This window comes from Emys orbicularis, chromosome 4 (genome assembly GCF_028017835.1).
Source record: "Emys orbicularis isolate rEmyOrb1 chromosome 4, rEmyOrb1.hap1, whole genome shotgun sequence".
NCBI lineage: Eukaryota > Metazoa > Chordata > Testudines > Emydidae > Emys > Emys orbicularis.
In genome coordinates, this window is record NC_088686.1 from 142,119,202 (window position 1) to 142,136,949 (window position 17,748).

The window sequence follows — 17,748 nt, forward strand, 5'->3', positions numbered from 1 at the left end:
TGGTTGAATTTAGTTTTTTTTTGTCTAAAGCTGTTGAGTGATATGTGCCTTAAACTATGGGTGTTGGCTACTTTAAGAAATGGGTAATCCAGCTGCTGAAAAATGATTACATTCAATTTCCATTATTTACGTTCCATATGGGAGGGAAGAAAATTGCCCTTGCAGTTTGTAAAGATGCAGTAAAAACATAAGGCTGTACTTTTCCCTATAGCGGAATGAGGTCAGACTGTGTTGATCTGGCCGCCGGGGAGAGCGGAGCCCCGGCTGGGCTCTCCGCCCTCCCCCCGGCGCTCCGGCTGGTCGGGGAGAGCGGGCCCGCGGCCCGGCTCAGCGCCCTCCCCTGCCGTGCTCCCCTGCCGTGCTCCCCACGGGGGGGGGGGGGGGCGGCGGGAGGCTTTTTTGCCTGGGGCGGCAAAAAAGCCAGAGCCGGCCCTGTCTCCGCCCTCCTCCCGGCGCTCTGGCCGCCTGGGAGAGCGGTGTCCCGGCCGGGCTCTCCGCCCTCCCCCCGGCGCTCTGGACGCCGGGGAGAGCGGAGCCCCGGCCGGGCTCTCCGCCCTCCCCCGGGGGCTCTGGACGCCGGGGAGAGCGGAGCCCCGGCCGGGCTCTCCGCCCTCCTCCTGGGGCTCCGGCCGCCAGCAGAGCCGCGGCAGGCTCGCCGCCCTCCCCCCGGCGCTCCGGCCGGTCGGGGAGAGCGGTCCGCGGCCGGGCTCGGCGCCCTCCCTGCCGCGCTCCGGGGGGGGGGGGGGGGCGGCGGCGGGAGGCTTTTTTGCCTGGGGCGGCAAAAAAGCCAGAGCTGGCCCTGGTCTTAACCCTTCTGAAAAAAGATGATGTATGTTGTTGATGTTTAAGCTTCAGGGCAATGACTTTTCTTGTAACCAATGTACCCAGTTTTTAAATGTTCTAAAACTTTCTGTTCATTAGATGATGTCGTAAGATGGCTGTGTAGCATCCCTTTTTAAAATCTGATCACTCTTAGCAGATCCCAAATCAGCATTTAAAATATAAGAGGCATTTTAAAAACGTGAAGACAGAACCTCAGGTGGTGTATATCAGCATTGTTCATTGGAATGATGCTGATTTACCCCAGCTGTGGACCTTGGCCCATGGTTCTATCTATCATCCAGCAATCCTGTAATGCCAATTAATGTTCTCCATAAAATAGAGTTGTTAGATCTGAGTGCCTGTCACCGAATGATGGATATGTGTTAGTGAATAGTGGATTTTTATGAGACACAATGCACTTTAAAATCCTTTTAATTAAAAGGATTTTACAGTTAACTACTTTTAAATCCTAATTTTGTTCATTTTTATCACACCTTTCTGTGTGGTTGTGCTGTTGCTTAGCCAACCTATGTTTTATACTGACATAAAATAGCAAGAAACATGCTTCCCTCATATGTTCAAGGAATCAAGAGCAAAATAGCCACTTGTCTCACATTGGAACTGGATTTTTCAAAGATACAGACACTCTCTTTATACCAAAAGAATCAAACACTTAAATTGCAGAAAGTGTTTATGAAACCTTTAGTTGATATTTTATTTTTATATTTTGATTTGATTATACATCTTGTAGGAATGAAGCAGCCCTTTCTCCTTTCATTGCTGTCTTATGTTGCTGTTTCTTTCTTTCTGGACTGTTGTTCTTTTCAGAATATTTTGTGTGCTTGTGTTGCATAGCTGCAGTATTTTTACGTTTTCAAAATAATTTTGTGTTCTGGTCTTGGTATTTCATTCCTGCTTTCTTGCATTCCTCCGTTACGCCTTCCGTTACTCAGTGCTTGCTTTGTTGCCTTTGGTGCGCTCATGTTCTTTTGTTTATTACAGAGAATCCCCATAATGAAACGTCTTTTCGAAATCACACTGACATGTACAGTGGTGAGTCAACACTGACTTCTGGAGAACTTCATGTTCTAACTCCTTTCTACCTAACCCAACTTACTCTTGTGTTAACACCCACTAGTTGGTTGGTCATTGAAACTGACAAGGCAATTGAGCAGTCAAGTTAGCAATATATATATATATATAATATGTGTGCACATACACGCCATATATATGTAGTCCTGTTTCTGATTTTGTACTTATAGTCTCAACTTCATAAATACTGGACGTGGGGGGGGACCCCTACAATATCATCCGGTGTCCAAATTATTGAAAATTAAAGCTAATCAATGCTCTGAACCCCCAGATTAGGGGCATTTGGATTAATTGAATATGATCCAAAACAAAGCCCAAACAGCAAGGAGGTTTGGCCAAATTGAATCCAAATCCTCATTTCTACCGCAAATAAGATCCTCTTTCCAAAGAGCAGAAAACTTAAAAAGAAAATCCAAGATTTCTTACCATTCAGAAAGAGCATCTATTATATTTGCAGCTAAACATAGGCATTGAGAAGGGAAAAGAGGTGTATGGTTTTCTGAAAAGCATGGTAATGTGTTTCTTTGTAGTGGTGTTATGCATGTGTTGAATGCTTTTTGAAGATTCTTTCTCTCCCCTTTGTCTGAGCAGAAAAACTACCTCAGGAGAATACATCTGTTGGGGGAAGCCCACAGCATACTCATAAACTATGCTTCAGAGGCACAATCGCTGAGGTCCCCAGGGCATGATCTTCCTTCTGAAATGAATTGAAAGTGTCATGGAAGTGATGTGATAATGTAAATAATAGTGGGGGGCCACGGTGGGTTTATTTCATTCAGTGGTGTAGTGAGGGAGGATGTTTGCGTAAAGTGCTGGAAACTGAATCATAACAAAGTGTTCGTAAGCTCCGGCAGATATACCCCAAGATATTGTTGCTGAGGAAGGGGGAGCATGTACCCAAATGCAGTGAATTCAGTGTATGCCTTTCATGATTATGTTCCGGCTGCTTGGGGGGGGGATGTGCTGGTGCAGCCTGTATCGTTCCCTCCTCATAAGACTATTCAAGGATGAAACTGACTCCAAAATAATGAGAAAGATTCCATTTGCCCTGAAACCATGAGAGGACTTTTGCTTAACACAAGGGACTGTGGTCTGCCCGCAGATATGCACAGGCAAACCCTATTGGAGTCCTCGTGCTCAGGTAGCTAGAATAGCAGTCGGGCCTCACATATGTTTTAAAATGCAAAGATCTTTGTGCTTTCAGTCTGAGCCCTCTTCAGACCCTCCCTCCTCAAGGTGTCTGCTCAGGCAGTGCAAAGCAAGAGGGGGGACAGACCTTTCACCCCCAGCAAAGGAGAACCCTGCCATTGGGGAGTCCCTGGTAGGCATACAGCCAGCATAGCTGACTCTTATGCTGAAGCTCTTATCCTCCCCCTCTGCACCCCCCAGCAGGATGTGCATTGCAGGAGGGATAGACACTGTCTACAGGATACCCCAGCCATCCCTAGCTGGCATACAGTTCCTTGGTGCATGGCAGAGCAGCCCCCAGTGCATTCAAGGCTGGGCAGGAAATCAGGGAGCAGTAACCAGCTCACTCGTGGCCCCAGCACCACATCTGCTGCACCTAAATTGAGTGCAGCAGAGAATCTGGACCAAAGAGGGTCTTCCACCTTATAATCAGATCACCATTTCATTGGCATCAAGCAAAGGAGGGAAATAGCAGTAATATGGGCATGTTATTGTGAAGCTCTCATCCTAGTAATGGCTCGGAGAATTAGCTAGATCAGAAAGGTAGGAAAGCTCTGCAAAGCAAATGAATCCCAAATCAGATAGAAGCTTTGCGCTATCAGGAAGAATAGGGAATACTGCTGCTTAAGCAACTGAAAGCCTTGCAGGGTTTTTTTTGGCAACATATTGCCTGACTGCAGAAGTCTAAGCAAGTTGGATAAAATCTTGCAGGAGCATTGAAATGTGTTTTCTGCCATGATTTGCTGCCAAATGAAATGGCCAAAAGAGGATTTTTTCCGCCTTTTGTGTCGCCCCGTATGAGACTAGCTGAGAATGCTCTGAGTAATAGGGATGCCATATGGGCTAGGGAGGGAACTCCTTCTTGAAATGTGGATTTTTATTTTTTTTTAGTGAAAACTGTCTCGAGGACTATTGAGGGGGATTTGGCATGTTAGAAACCCAGAACAGTGCTGGCAGTGTAACCACCCTGCTAAGCAAGTAGCAGTGTCAGAAGATGTGCTGTGTTTAACTGAAGTCAGGGATGCCCTTGAAATGAGAGAAGATTAGTTATGCCCAGTCTGGATGGCTTTGAACGGTCAAGAGTGAAATTAGCTCCAATAGGAGCAGTGGTTGTCACATCAACTGATTCAAGTCTCCATGCGATGGAAGTGGAAGGAGATTTCTCCTCTGTGCCTGTGAGTAGGTGTAAATCCATGGGAAAATGGAGAGAGAATCCTATAGAGAATTATCCTTTAAAATGTTTCTGGTTAATATTCATTTGCTAATGAAGCTGGGCAAATGCTGTTTAAATAAATAGAAGTTTGAATTTCTAAGTGAATCCCTTTACACCGTTTGCACTATTTTTGTGTTCACTCTCCTCAAATAATCTAGGGACAGAACTTTTTCTGCCAGGAAGGTAACAAACACTGCATATCAGGAACAGAATTTTGAATTCCTCCCAGGACAACTGAATATGAGGGTCCCTCTGCACCTTGAGCTGGGGATTGTAATTTCCAGCCCAGGTAGATGGCTGTACTTTAGCTCTGAGTGACCTAGCCACAGCGGCAGGCTAGCTGCTCTGAGTACATTCCTGCCCAGGACTGTAGGTACTGGGGGCAGCTAGCCCATTGTCCTGTCCAAGCCATTGCTCTTCCTAGTGAACTAGCACCCAAACTGGACATCACATCTCCAGCTTGAAGTGTAGAGTTTGGCTCATTCAACCAGGGGAAAAGAAACATACTAGGTGACCTTGTGTGTCCAATCCAACAGCTCAAACTTTCCGTGCCAGGCCCTCCCAACCAACTGTAAACATGTGAACTACAGACCAAGACTTGTTCTTAGAAATTATTCTGAACATTATTTTAATAACTAATCGATTTGAGAAAATCATGCTAAATTAACGAACAGAAAAATGTGTCTAATTAGTAATTCAGCTTGGATTATTTGCCCACACCGGTTTCATGTAGCAAGTAAACCTTCAGAGAAAAGTTTTATAGCTGAAACTTCTTTCTGCAGTGCAAATTGCCATAAGTAAAAGTCGGACACTTGGCTGAACGTGACTGCAGAAACTTTAGGGATTCTTTAAATGGCCATTCAAAAGTTGGGAAAAGGAACGGAGGAGTACCTGCTGCACTTGTGGATCCTTAGTGCAGGTTTCATTGTATTGGAGTAACGGAGTTGACACCAGTCACGTATGTGTGTTGGCTTTTTTTCCCTTCCTCCACCTCCTCCCCCCACCTTCAGTTGATTCTTAAAGTCAAGAGACCCGTCTGCTCCAGCCTACTGTATAAACCCTTTCCTGCTGCCAACCTTACCACCAAACAGTAGCTGTTTAAGGCACGGGAGGAGTTTTATAGGCACTCAGTTACTGCATGTGGACTCAGATCAAAACATTGTGCCGGTGTATCTAGCTGTGGTACTTAGGTTCCCATTTTGGGTGCACAAACCTGCATCCCTTACTCATGCAAGGAGTTCCATTTGCATCAGTGGGTTTACTTGCATGAGTAAGGGCTATGTATGAGAGGAAAAATTGCCAAGATGACTGCTCAGTAAATGGAACATCCAGCTGCACCACGAACGTCCATAGAGGCTCGGGAAGAACAGTAGCTGGACATAAAGCAATGTCCTGTTCAGATGAACAAGGGAAGTGCATACCTCTTAGTGCTGTGTCTGAGTTTGTATAGAGGCTCAATGAGACAGCAGTAGATTGGCCTCCTTCACAGCTAGCAGCACCACTTTGTATTGAATAGAAGCTTAGATCTTGAAGAATCCAACAGCAAAGCCCTAAACCCAGGCCCATTGGTCCTCCCTCAGCACAGATTTGAATTGCTGCTCCCTCTATGGATAACTTACAATCTGCAGAAGCATAAAATGTAGTGAAAAGCATCTACTCCTGAGACACACGTATCAATCCAGTTAACAGGACACGTGGATCTGCATCTGAGCCGCAAAAATGGTCTGCAGATATCCGCGGATTTGCAGGGCTCTAGATACAAAATTTGTATCCGCATCCGATCTGCACAAATGGTCCACGGCTATAAAGCGGATCTCCACAGATTTGCAGGGCTCTAGCCGTGCACCAAGGAGGGAATGGATGCTCCAGCATCTTCTGAATGCTTAGATGACCACCAGCGGAGATCCTGTTGCGTTCAAAAGTCCTTGGCAACCTCCTCAGCAGCCCAGTGCCATAGGAAGCTTGTGAAGAGCTTTCCAGAGTACAGCCTGTAGACAGTGTGTTGGGATGGAGCTTACAGAGCAAACTTGCCATGCATGTGCTACAGCGAAGCCTCTGGAGGCTGCTTCCTCTCCCCTCCCCCCAACAATCTCACTGCACGCGACCATGCTGGAGGCAGGAGCTGTCAACAGAGCAGCTCTCCGAGGAGCCAGATATCTAGGTCTATGCTACTTTGCATGTGGATCCTGAGATTGCAGTTAGACACTGAACAGTCCCGGGAGCTGACCTGCCATTGAAGGAAGCAGCTAAAGAGTAGAGGGGTGTTTTCACCTTGATATTTGGGGCGTGGCATTATATGCATATATGAAAAGCCTCATTCATATAAAACTTCGCTATCAGGGGTGTCCTAAAAATCCCGCCAACTTTCATGCAGCTAGAGCCCTGATGCAGCAGTGCCTGCTCTCTCCCCCCCCCCCCCCCCGAGTTGGTGACTAAAAGAACACCTTGCTTCAATTTCCATTCCCCTGCATCTCTCTTATATCACACCCACCTGCAACCCAGATAATAGAAGAGGGGATGCCTGTTACCATTTGCAATAAACCTAAAATAGTTATGTTCTGTCTGCTTTGAATATTAAATTACAGAACAGCCAATTGGAACCATCCTGAAAGCCTCTGATTAGAATCCCAGACTCCAAATGCTTAGACTTGAACTCTCCCTAGAGTTTTTTGTTCTGGGTCAGATCCAAAACATATAGAGGGTCAGTATTTTCAGTTCTGATACAGTTAAAATTGCAGCAGGTGCATCTTCTGAAACTTTACCTTAATATGGTGGAAATGTAATAAGATCAGCTGATCTTAAGGTAAAAATGTTATGGGAGCAATTCCTGAGATTTTAGCATCATCTAATCCAGACCTGAATGCTAGCCCCATATCAGTCTCGAACCTAAACCCCAGGCTGATAATGAGTAAGATCTAACCACCACCCATCATCTTCTCAAAGCCTATTTAGTGGGTGGCCTTAAAGTGTCTGAACTTTGGTTTCCCTTTCAGTAAAAAGGAGCTGATGATATTTAACATCCTTTGTAAAATACTTTGAGATCTTTGGATGAGAAGTGCTATATAAGAGCTAAGTATCATCATAATTAACGTTCTACTAGTTGGAAAGATTTACCAGCGCCAGAAATTTCTTGTCTTTAAGATAAGGAACGCCACTGGAAATGATAGAATTTTTTCAAAACAGTGGAAAACTTTTTAAAGGTGGCTCACTGTAGAGAAAGCAAATGAATACAGTGTCTGAATATGTATATAACTCCTCTTTCAAGGTTCTTAGTAGAAATTAAATGTTCTGCCAGCTGTTTCCCAATTTTAAAATCTGTAATCTGTAATATATGAAAAAAACAAAAATGCCTTTGATTAGCACTTCAGTGCTCAGGGCTGCAGGCACTGGAGTTAAGTGGATGTTTTAAACTATCCTGATCACACCTGCTTAAGGTTTCTTTTATATAGACAAATAACGGTGTCAATAACAGGGGTGTATGATCAGCAGAGCAGGTATAAAAATCCACTTCCAATTAATTTATTTATTTCCGTGTTCCAACCAAAGAAATGGACTGAGACTTTTCTAGCAGCCTGACATTTTCTGTCTGTCATCGTCACAAAGCTGGAATTGGAATTTTTTGTCTGCCTGGAATGATTTCTGCTGCTCCCTAATGTTAAATGGCAAATGTTTATCAGTAGTTTGTACTAAGATAGAACCTTTATTATGAGGTACCCAGTATGTTTGTAGGGTGCTTTAAAAGAACTGGAACAGGATACTAATTTCCCTTCCTTTATTTTTAAATGTCATCATTAATATATGGCTGGTAAAATTGCTTGTACTGCTTCTTTTCCCTGACTGATCCCTTCCCTGGCTCCTGAAGAAACAAAATTGTTATTGAAGTGAGATGTGCAGCCTGTTCAGACATGTACCATACAGTGGTTGCCATTAAAATGACATTTGCCTACGGAGTAGAATCGAAGAGGATGTATTTCCTGCATCTCTGTGCATAAAATAGGAAATACCTGCAGAAATGCTGTTACCATGGTGTGGTAGCTGTACACAAGTATTGCCTTCATAACACCAGCCACTATGTTTGCAATCTAGCCTTCATACACTAGTGTTGGGTTGGTATTGTAGGGCTGCCTTCCCTAGGAAAGGGAGCTCATCAAGTGGTAGGAAAGACGTTAAATATCTGTCTACTGCATTGGTAAATGTACCATATCGTCAAGGTAAGGTCAAGACTTGTACATGGTGGTAATCCATTAACCGAATAATTGACTAACATTCTCACCAGCACTTGTTGACCATTAATCATTTTGTATTTTAAAAGTCATGTGATGTGTGTGCACAGCTGTGGTGTGGTAGACTCAGAGCCAATTGTGAATCTGTGGTTTGGGCTGCAAGTAGCTTTTCTTTTGAGGGGCCTGATCACAAACCTTTCCTGATGTCTTAATGGAGTGAACTCCACAAATTGTTTTCCCTTCTCATCCCAGCTCCTCCCCTTAAGAAACAAACAAAAACAAAAGGTTACTAGCCTGTTAGATAGGATGCTCCTCAGATATGTGTGACCCTACGGGTACCACAGAATTCCCCCCTCTTGCTCTCATGGGCACACACTGGGCATAACTGACTTGAGCTGTATTTCTGATGGGTACTAGTTATTGAGCTAAAGGGTCTTTTGGGTCAGAGGGGGCCAGCTACTTCCACCCCTACTCATCCATCATAGCACAGTTGGGCCCATTATCCCCTTCTAAATCAATATCTCCTCTAGCCTTGAATGTCTCCCATTGTTGACAATCCATCACCTACCCTTGGCCATTTTGTTCCACTTCCTAAAGTATAACTCCATTTTCACTACTGCTGTTCTAAGCCCATTGCATCTTATGTCCTTTTGGTTGTAAGTTAAAAACTACAGTTGTCTTAACAGAGAGACCTTTAAGTATCTGTAGACAGTGGTCATGTCTCTTCTCAGTTGCCTTCTCTCTAACCTTTCCCTAGTTCTCTTAAATTTTCCTCTTAGGTTGCCTTTTCTGATTGTTTGTAGTTTTTGTCACTGTCCTCTGAGCTCTCCAGTTTCATTTTGTTTTTTAAAGCACAATACCCATTTTAGGCCTAAAAGTTACCAAATAGAGCAGAATAATCACCTTACCCTTATTACAGGCCTAGACAACACTGTCACTCCAACTTATTTTCATGCTAATACCCACATCCTCTTGTGTGGTACTACTGCCTGGCCAGTACAGTAAATGCCTCCATTTGTGTGTTGGATTATTATGTCCTACATGAAGCACTTTGTCTTTCGTTATTTTAATATCTCATTTGATTTCAGCCGTTTCCTTCCAAGATTCTGCTCTTTTAATTCCATCCACCAAATTGTTTGTGAGCTCCAATTAATCTACAAAATTGAGTACTGTACTCATCTACTGCATCAAAAACCTATTGAGGACTGGGTCAAATCCTACAATCCTTATGCAGGCAAAATTCCCAATGAGCAGACCCAGAACACACACTAGTAGAATACAACTCAATATCTCTTCCTAAACTAACCCTAAATTGTTAATCTTGTTTCTGAGCTGCACTTTTGTTTTAGCCAGTTTTGTACCTTTTCATATAGTGATTCCGTGTAAGTCTCATGTCTCTGGTTTCCTTATTGAAATGGTATATGGAACCATGTCAGATGCCCAAGTACAGATGAGATATCGTATACTCTGTCCACATAATTTCCTTTAACAACTTTTTCCTTTGTTAACCATATCAAAGAGAGAAATTAAGGGCCAAATTCTGCCCTGATTTACACTTATACGGCCAATATACCACAGTAAGGTCTTGCACTGGGATAACTGAGGTGCTCATCCTGCAGTGCACTTAAACATGTGAGTGTGCAATGGTGCTAAAGTTACACATTTTCTTAAGTGCTTTGCCGGATCAAGGCCTGAATGCCAAATCTGGCCTTAATTTGGTTTGGCGTGGATTGTATTTCATAACTAACATTGCTTAAAATTCATCACCGGATTTCCCTCTAGATGCTTTGAGATGGAGCACTTTATTAATTGAACATAAATCCTTCTGAGCTCAGTGTTGGCAAACCCTTGTGCGGTAACTGGTCCCATAACACTGATACTTCAGAAGGGAAGTTTTATGGTTCTATTGTGGGAGCCCAGAAAGGGGTCGTTCAGCTTGATGTGGGACATTGGTGCAGCCACATGAGTCCGAGTAGAACCAGCTTTATTGGGATGATGGTCTGATGACCTACTACAGTCCTGCAAGATGGTCGTGAAAACCAACTAACTGGACATGCAATCTGCCTGTTTGCCCTTTGCCATGATAACTGAAGGTCGTTCACCCACCCCTCAAAAGTAATTACGTGGCTGGGGCAAGTTAATTTATAGGCCGGTGCGAAGGGCACTGTCATGCCGTAGAATTAGCGTTTGGCACTGCATCAAATTCAAGCTCCTTGTGCTCATCTTCAGGGCCTTGTATTATACACTCCTCCCATAATTGCCTGCTCTTCTCTCTCTTCCCCCCCCCAGCAATTCCTTTCTCCTTACTGTCCTTCTCTGTCTTCCTCCCACTCTCAGCTTTGCACCTTCTCCCATTTCCTGCCTATCAAACATCTTCTCTTTTTCAGATCCCTCCTTTAAAAACCTCCTCACCTCTCCAAAGAGCTGTCCACCTTGTCATGTCTTTCCGGTCTTAGATTGGCTCTTCCAGGCAGAGAACATGCCTTCCTCTCTTAGTAAAGTACCATGTGCATTCGTGATGCTACAGATACATCCTACCCCTGTTGCTATATCGCTGCTCTCAACTCAGGCAGCTCTGTGTGTTGCTGGTAGAAACAACATGGAGGAGGAGATTTTAAAAGTGGTCTGTTTTTTCTTTTCTGCTGATTTCAGCCCGAGGGGTTATGGAAACGACCCCCAGCTTCATGTATCCCTACGGGACCTCAAGCAACCAGATAGTGCTGAGAGGGGTGGACCTCTTACTCGAGTGCATTGCTTCAGGAGTGTACGTACCACTTGCCGCGGGGAGGGAGGGGGAATGGTTTCTGGCATCTCCTTATCTGCTCTGCTCTGAGTAGTAAGCAAATTGTACAGTCCCTGATGCTCCACCCTTGAAATCACTGGGAATTTTGTTATTAACTTCGGTGGAAGTTGGATCAAGTCCACAGTGCCTTGCTCCCCAGTGGAAGGACAGGTAACTGCAAATGTACTATGGGCAAGGGGTGGAAAGATGCATCACAAAAGTAGAAGCTGGTGACGCTGTGTTACTATTTTCTCTGGGTTGGATCAGTTTCCTTTTGTTTGTCCACGTTGGGGATGTAGTGGCACATGATATAGTGTCCTACCAAATATAGGGAAACGGGCCCCACTGCAGTCCTTGTGAGCACCCAACTGGCCAGCTCTGGCTACAGGAGTGTGCACCAGCTAAAACTATGCAGAAAAGATTGAGTAGCATCCATGAGTCTGAAATTCACTCCTAGTGGTGTTAGTGAAGGTCAGGATCCTTGATCAAGATCCTGGTGTAAGTCAGGAAGGAAGGAGAGTGAGTCATCTGTGGAAACCATTGGGAGGATGAAATCTAAGGGGACTGGTTTAAGTGGTTCTGAATTTGGAGTAATCTGTTTGTTTCCTGTACAGTACATGGCTCAACGAGCCTTCCTTTCAGATATGACCCCTAATCTGTCCTCCCCTCCTTAGACCAGCACCAGACATCATGTGGCACAAGAAAGGAGGAGAGCTCCCAACAGACAAAACCAAGTTGGAAAATTTTAACAAGGCCCTTCGCATCACCAACGTCTCTGAGGAAGACTCTGGGGAATACTTCTGCTTAGCGTCCAACAAAATGGGCAGCATCCGCCACACTATCTCAGTGAGAGTGAAGGGTACGTCATTTTATCCTACCATTTGAATTACTTGAGCCATTCGAATTCCAGAGCCATGCGGAGGGTGAGAGGGGGCTGCTCTTGTTTGCTCAGACCTATGCTAATGGGATGATCTGTGCTTTGCAGAACTAAGCTGGATGTTTGCCTAAACCCACACACATCTGCATCTCGACCAGCCTGATCTCCTGATCCAGGTCCTCAGTTGGTGTAAATCAGCATCGCTCAGTGGATTTTTTTTTTTTTTTTAAATAGAGCTACATTAATTTACACCACGTAGTAGAAAAAATTCTATCGCTGCTTTTTTAGCTCATGTAGGAGTGCATGGCCATCCCTCCCCATCAATCTCAGAGGGAGGCCATGCCCCCTCGCGCTCAGGTCTCTCCCTAGGCCAAGATTGTTGGGAGATTGGCAGTCTCTGAGGCCCTGGCACACTAGGCAGGGCCAAGTGGCAGGTAATCCAGCGTTCTGACCGCAGGCAGGGCAGAGTAACCAAGAGTTTATAGGCTCAGGCCATTCGGCAGGGCGGAGCCCCCCAACAGTCTAGGGCTCAGGCAGGGCAGAGCTCCCAAACAGTCTAGGGGCTCAGGGCAGTCTGACATCCTTGTTCTGGCAGACAGCAGACAAACGTAGGCCTCTAGGCCTATGGTGGGGAGGCTGCCACTCCAGGGTTAGGATTGGCTAGGAATGTTAGGCAAAGATCGACTGTAGAGATTTTAGTCTTCAATACTCAGCATAGCCAATGCCTATCTGTTTTCTAGCGGCTAAAATATAGGACTTGACTTACAGCGACATCACTTCCGCATTGGTGAAGGGTCCATTTCCCACAAGTGGCATCTGGTGGGGAACTTTTTCAATGGGGTCAGCTTCAACAACTAATTAGTGGAGAGGAATTCAGTGGAGGTAACCGCAATGCATGTATAACTTGTCTGTATACATATTCCTGTCATTAAAGCGGCCCCTTACTGGTTGGACGAACCACAAAACCTTATTTTGGCCCCCGCTGAGGATGGTAGACTCGTGTGTCGAGCCAACGGGAACCCGAAGCCTACAATCCAGTGGCTGGTGAACGGAGAGCCCATAGAATGTAAGCAAGCTCATGGCTTTGGGACTCCCTAGCAGGGATTGAATTATGTTCATCATAGAATCACGCACCAAAACATGAGGAATTTCATATAAATTGCTTCTCTTTTCAGGGTGGAAAAATAATAAGCATGAGCCATGCTAAGGGTGTTTTCAAGATCGTAGTTATTTGAGATGTCCCAAGCACAAATGCCTTCCTCATGGTGTCTTCCATCAGCCTTTCCATGAGTGGAAGATCTAGTTATGGCAGTGTTATAACTGGGACACCAAAGGTCACTTTAAAACAAAAAATAAAAGTTTTTGGTGTATTTAAAAATGACCAGTAGCAATGGTGAGAGCCAAGAAGAGTGCAGGCAGGTGTCCATCAAGCTGGTAGCTCTCCCGTTACCCTTCAGTCCCATCGAGGTACACTCCCCTCCATTCATGAGGAGATGAAATACTAAAATGAGGATTAGAATGAAATTCACATTGGACTGGACAAACCAAGACTAACAAGGATAAATCCAATATTTGTGTTGAACAGAGAAGTCTTCATTTAAAATTAAATGTGTGTATAGGTGTGAGAGTTCAGGCAACTAAATGACTGGATATCTATGTGTGTTATGTAATGTCTAGCTCTTGCTATTTTAGGATTAGTTCCTAAAAACAATGGATTTTTTTTTTAAATTTCCCTCACTAAAAGTAATTTGTCATGGAATCATTGAAGAATCTTATCAATGCCTAGCTTAATGTAACATTTGCTTCTGCATCAGAATCCTTCTGTAATGCTCATTGGCTTTAGATGCATGGTTATGAATTTTGGAGCAATCGCATTTCAACAAGACCCTTCTAAAAAGAAACCGAAAATGGCTCTGGAACTAATCCTGCTAAACTCTTTTGGTCACTTCAGATAAAGTAGAGAGAAAGGTCATCTAACTGTTAATTCTTCGAGGAGTGTCCCTGTGGGTGCTCCACTTTAGGTGTCTTGGGGTCCTGCGCTTGTAATTGGAAATTTGTAGGAGCAGTGCCCGGTTGGGCCGCATGTGCGCCGTAGCCATCTCACGCCGCTCCGAGCAGTTACATAGTGGTGCACAGCCAACCGTCCCCCAGTTCCTTCTCTACCCCAGAGAATCGGTGTGAAACTCTGAAGTAGAGGGGAGGAGGGAGGATAGTGGAGCACCCAGAGGGACAAGCATCTCGAAGAACCTCAGTTACTGCACAAGGTGAGTAACCTTCTCATCTGTCAGGTAAATAAGGTCTAGGTCACATAAAAGACCCTAATCCATGGCCCATATGATTACCATAAATAATAATTTTCATTCTCCCACCATCACTAATCACTCACTACAGAGTGGATGGCAGAGAGGAGCAGGTTGAGACTGAAATTGACTCTATAAATCCTCCTCAGTGATGAACTCAACATTTTCCAGGCATTACCACCCTGCTTTGTGCTCCGGTTAGAGAGTCTGTGCCATAGGGGCCAGTGTCTGAACACGAGCACTATTGGCAGCATGCCAGGCCAGACACCTGGCATAGCCCCTACTGATCTTGGTCTGTAGATAAGCAGAGGACTTCACAGACTCCCATGCTGGCACTTTGAAAAGCTTTACTCCATCCTCAGCTTGCTCTCTTGGATATGTTCAGTGGGATGACCCATTGTAAGCGGGGTGAGGGTTTTGGATGTCTCGGGGAGGGGGGTTAATGGGATTTGGAGCCTTTCACCCAAGTAAAGTTTAATAGCAAACCGAAGAGCTCTCTCTTCTTCCTTCTGTTTGTTCTGAAGCTGCTCCTCCCAACCCAAGTCGGGAAGTGGCCGGAGACACCATTGTATTTCGGGATACCCAGATTGGCAGCAGTGCCGTGTACCAATGTAACGCTTCCAACGAACATGGCTACCTTCTGGCTAATGCCTTCGTCAGCGTTCTGGGTAACTATCTAATGCTACAGATGGTCTGCTGATATCTGTGTTATGGAGGTGGATTGGGAAGGTCTTTACAGTGAACATAGGAGTTCCTTAACTGCCCAGCCTAGAGGTGTCCATAAGAAAACAGTAATCTCTGAATTCATGGGTGAAATCACCATCTCCCATAGAACAACATTCCCCAAATCTCTGGCTAATTTAAGTCATGATAGATAGCAACTGTAGTGGCTTAAGATTGTTAAGGATGCTGGTGTTGGCAAGAAGGCCAAGCATCAGGGCTGGTGTTGATAGGAAGGCCAGAAATAGAAGGTAGTAAGAGACAGAGAGAACAGTGGGAGGGTAAAAGTGAAGGGAGGGGATAGGAGGAAATACGGGAGCTTTGCAAAGCCTTGAAGAAGGAACTTGAACTTGAGGTACAAGAAAAAGAGGGAGTCCCATGACTAGAGAGGAGAGGTGGGGAGATGGTGTGGTTCCAGCACACAGGATTTTAAAAAACACTATGTTCTTTGTTGTTTAAGATGTGCCTCCCCGGATTCTTTCCCCACGGAACCAGCTGATCAAAGTGATTCAGTACAACAGGACCCGCCTTGACTGCCCATTCTTTGGCTCCCCGATCCCCACTTTGCGCTGGTAAGGATTCTAACACTCAGAACTGCTGATTGCAATGGACTTTGAAATGAGCCACTTCCTGCTGCTGCTGCTTCCTCTTACAATAGTTTCTTGTATTGTTGTGAGGTTTAAGAATGGTCAGGGAAGCGCCCTGGATGGAGAGAACTACCAGAGGCATGAAAATGGGAGCTTGGAAATAAACATGGCTCGGAAGGAGGACCAGGGAATCTACACCTGCGTCGCCACCAACATTCTGGGTAAAGCAGAGAACCAGGTTCGTTTGGAGATCAAAGGTAAGACACAGTGCTGTCAAAGCGTTGCACATACAGGGCCTTCTCCTCACAAGCACCCATAATTTTACATGTGCAATAGTTTACACCCACAAGTCGGGTAGTTAGCTGGCTAAATCCAGTGCTGGGCAGCACAAGTCACTGTGCATCAGCACAAACTTATCAGCTGAGTACAGGCCCCTTTTGAAAACACGTGGCCAATGAGTGGCTTGGGTGCATAAAAGTGGGTGAAATTATTACTGTGCAGATAATGGAGTGTAGATCTCAGTGCCTTGACTCAGTGGTCGGTGTAATGGGTTTGGGCCCTTTGGGGTGTTACCTGATCTGCCGGGATGCCACTGAGTCAGCCTATTCTGCCAGCCTGGGTCCACTTTACCTGCCCTTGGTGGCTAGACTCACAAGCCTCTGCACATAGGCAGGCCACACCCAGATGCACAGAGAGAGACGGATCCACTCTGGAAAGATTCAGCCTTAAGGGCTTGCCCCAGCACTCTGGTGCCCACTCCCTTTAAGAGGTACAAACCCAAAGGTTTTATGAAATTCGCCGCCTCCCTCAATGTGGAAGAGGATATGCACAACTTCTTGCCCCCAGCCCCCCCTTTAGAAATTACATAAACATGGTTATATTATAAACAAGAAAGAAGTTTATTAACTACAAAAAGATTAATTTAAAGTGAATAAAAGAGATGACTGAACAAAGCAGATTACTGACCAAATAAAACAAAGTACACAAGCTAAGCTCAATATACTTAAGAAACAGGTTACAAGATGTAATTCCTCACCCTAGATCACAGACCAGATACCTTTCCAGCCTGGGTCAAGCAGTTCTTCTCTCCCGACTCCCCAGTTCCAGTCCTTTTGTTTCCAGGTGTTTTCAAGTATCTCTTTGCACGGGGAGGTGGAGCAGAAAAGAACTGAAAACCTTGATTGTTTTCCTCCCACACCTTATATAGGATTTCCATAAGGCGGGAATCCTTTGTTTGATTCCCCCACCTCCCAGTGGAAAAATTCAGCAGTCCAAGATGAAGTTTAGTATCAGGTGACCAGGTCACCTGACTCTGTAGTATCACAGTGTCCATGAGTCACTGGCAGTATGGAGCGTCCTGCAGGAAAGACAAGCCTTTTCACAGTCCATTGTCCTCGCCGATGGGCCATCAGCCCTGTCTGGCTTTTCCATTGTTGTACCTGAAGTGTTAGCTGTGGGTGTCACCCAAAGTAGTATAGTTGAAATATAGATACATAGTCAATATTCCTAACTTCAGATACAGAAACGATACAGACATACAAATTGGATAATCACATTTAGTAAATTATAACCTTTCCAATGATATCTTACAAGACCCATCTTGCATAAAGTACATCTGTTATATCATATTCCTATCATGAGCATATTTTCATAAAGAATATGGAATGCAGCACACAGTCGGCAGTCAGATACTGTTTGAAATATAAACTGTTTGGCTAAAGGACAGTTGTCTCCCACGGGGTTCAAGATCATAACCTGTTGCATTAAGACATAAAAATATTTGTACCTGAATAGTTACTGGCATTTGCACATCCTGCTTTTCAAGGAGGCCCGTGTACACAACCTTTCCAGATCAGGCTGTGCTGGAAACAGCAGTCTGTGATAACAGAGCTGTTACACACCAGGGCACTATATTGCGCAACTGGACAATTTGGGCTGTATTTA

At 44.9% G+C, this 17,748-nt stretch overlaps 1 protein-coding gene across 8 annotated transcripts in view; it reads left to right on the forward strand.

Annotated features, from left to right (window-relative positions):
• The window catches only part of NFASC (neurofascin), a 102,311-nt gene that overhangs the window by 17,019 nt on the left and 67,544 nt on the right, over positions 1 to 17,748 (forward strand). For 6 of the 8 annotated variants that reach the window (XM_065403579.1, XM_065403580.1, XM_065403581.1 and 3 more), the window contains 7 exons: positions 1,825 to 1,875; positions 11,191 to 11,302; positions 11,995 to 12,179; positions 13,132 to 13,263; positions 15,022 to 15,165; positions 15,678 to 15,789; positions 15,895 to 16,061. In XM_065403579.1, coding sequence (XP_065259651.1) covers positions 1,825 to 1,875; positions 11,191 to 11,302; positions 11,995 to 12,179; positions 13,132 to 13,263; positions 15,022 to 15,165; positions 15,678 to 15,789; positions 15,895 to 16,061 — 903 coding nt within the window. The remainder of the gene's footprint in view (positions 1 to 1,824; positions 1,876 to 11,190; positions 11,303 to 11,994; positions 12,180 to 13,131; positions 13,264 to 15,021; positions 15,166 to 15,677; positions 15,790 to 15,894; positions 16,062 to 17,748) is intronic. The other 2 variants (XM_065403583.1, XM_065403584.1) reach the window with 1 other exon arrangement.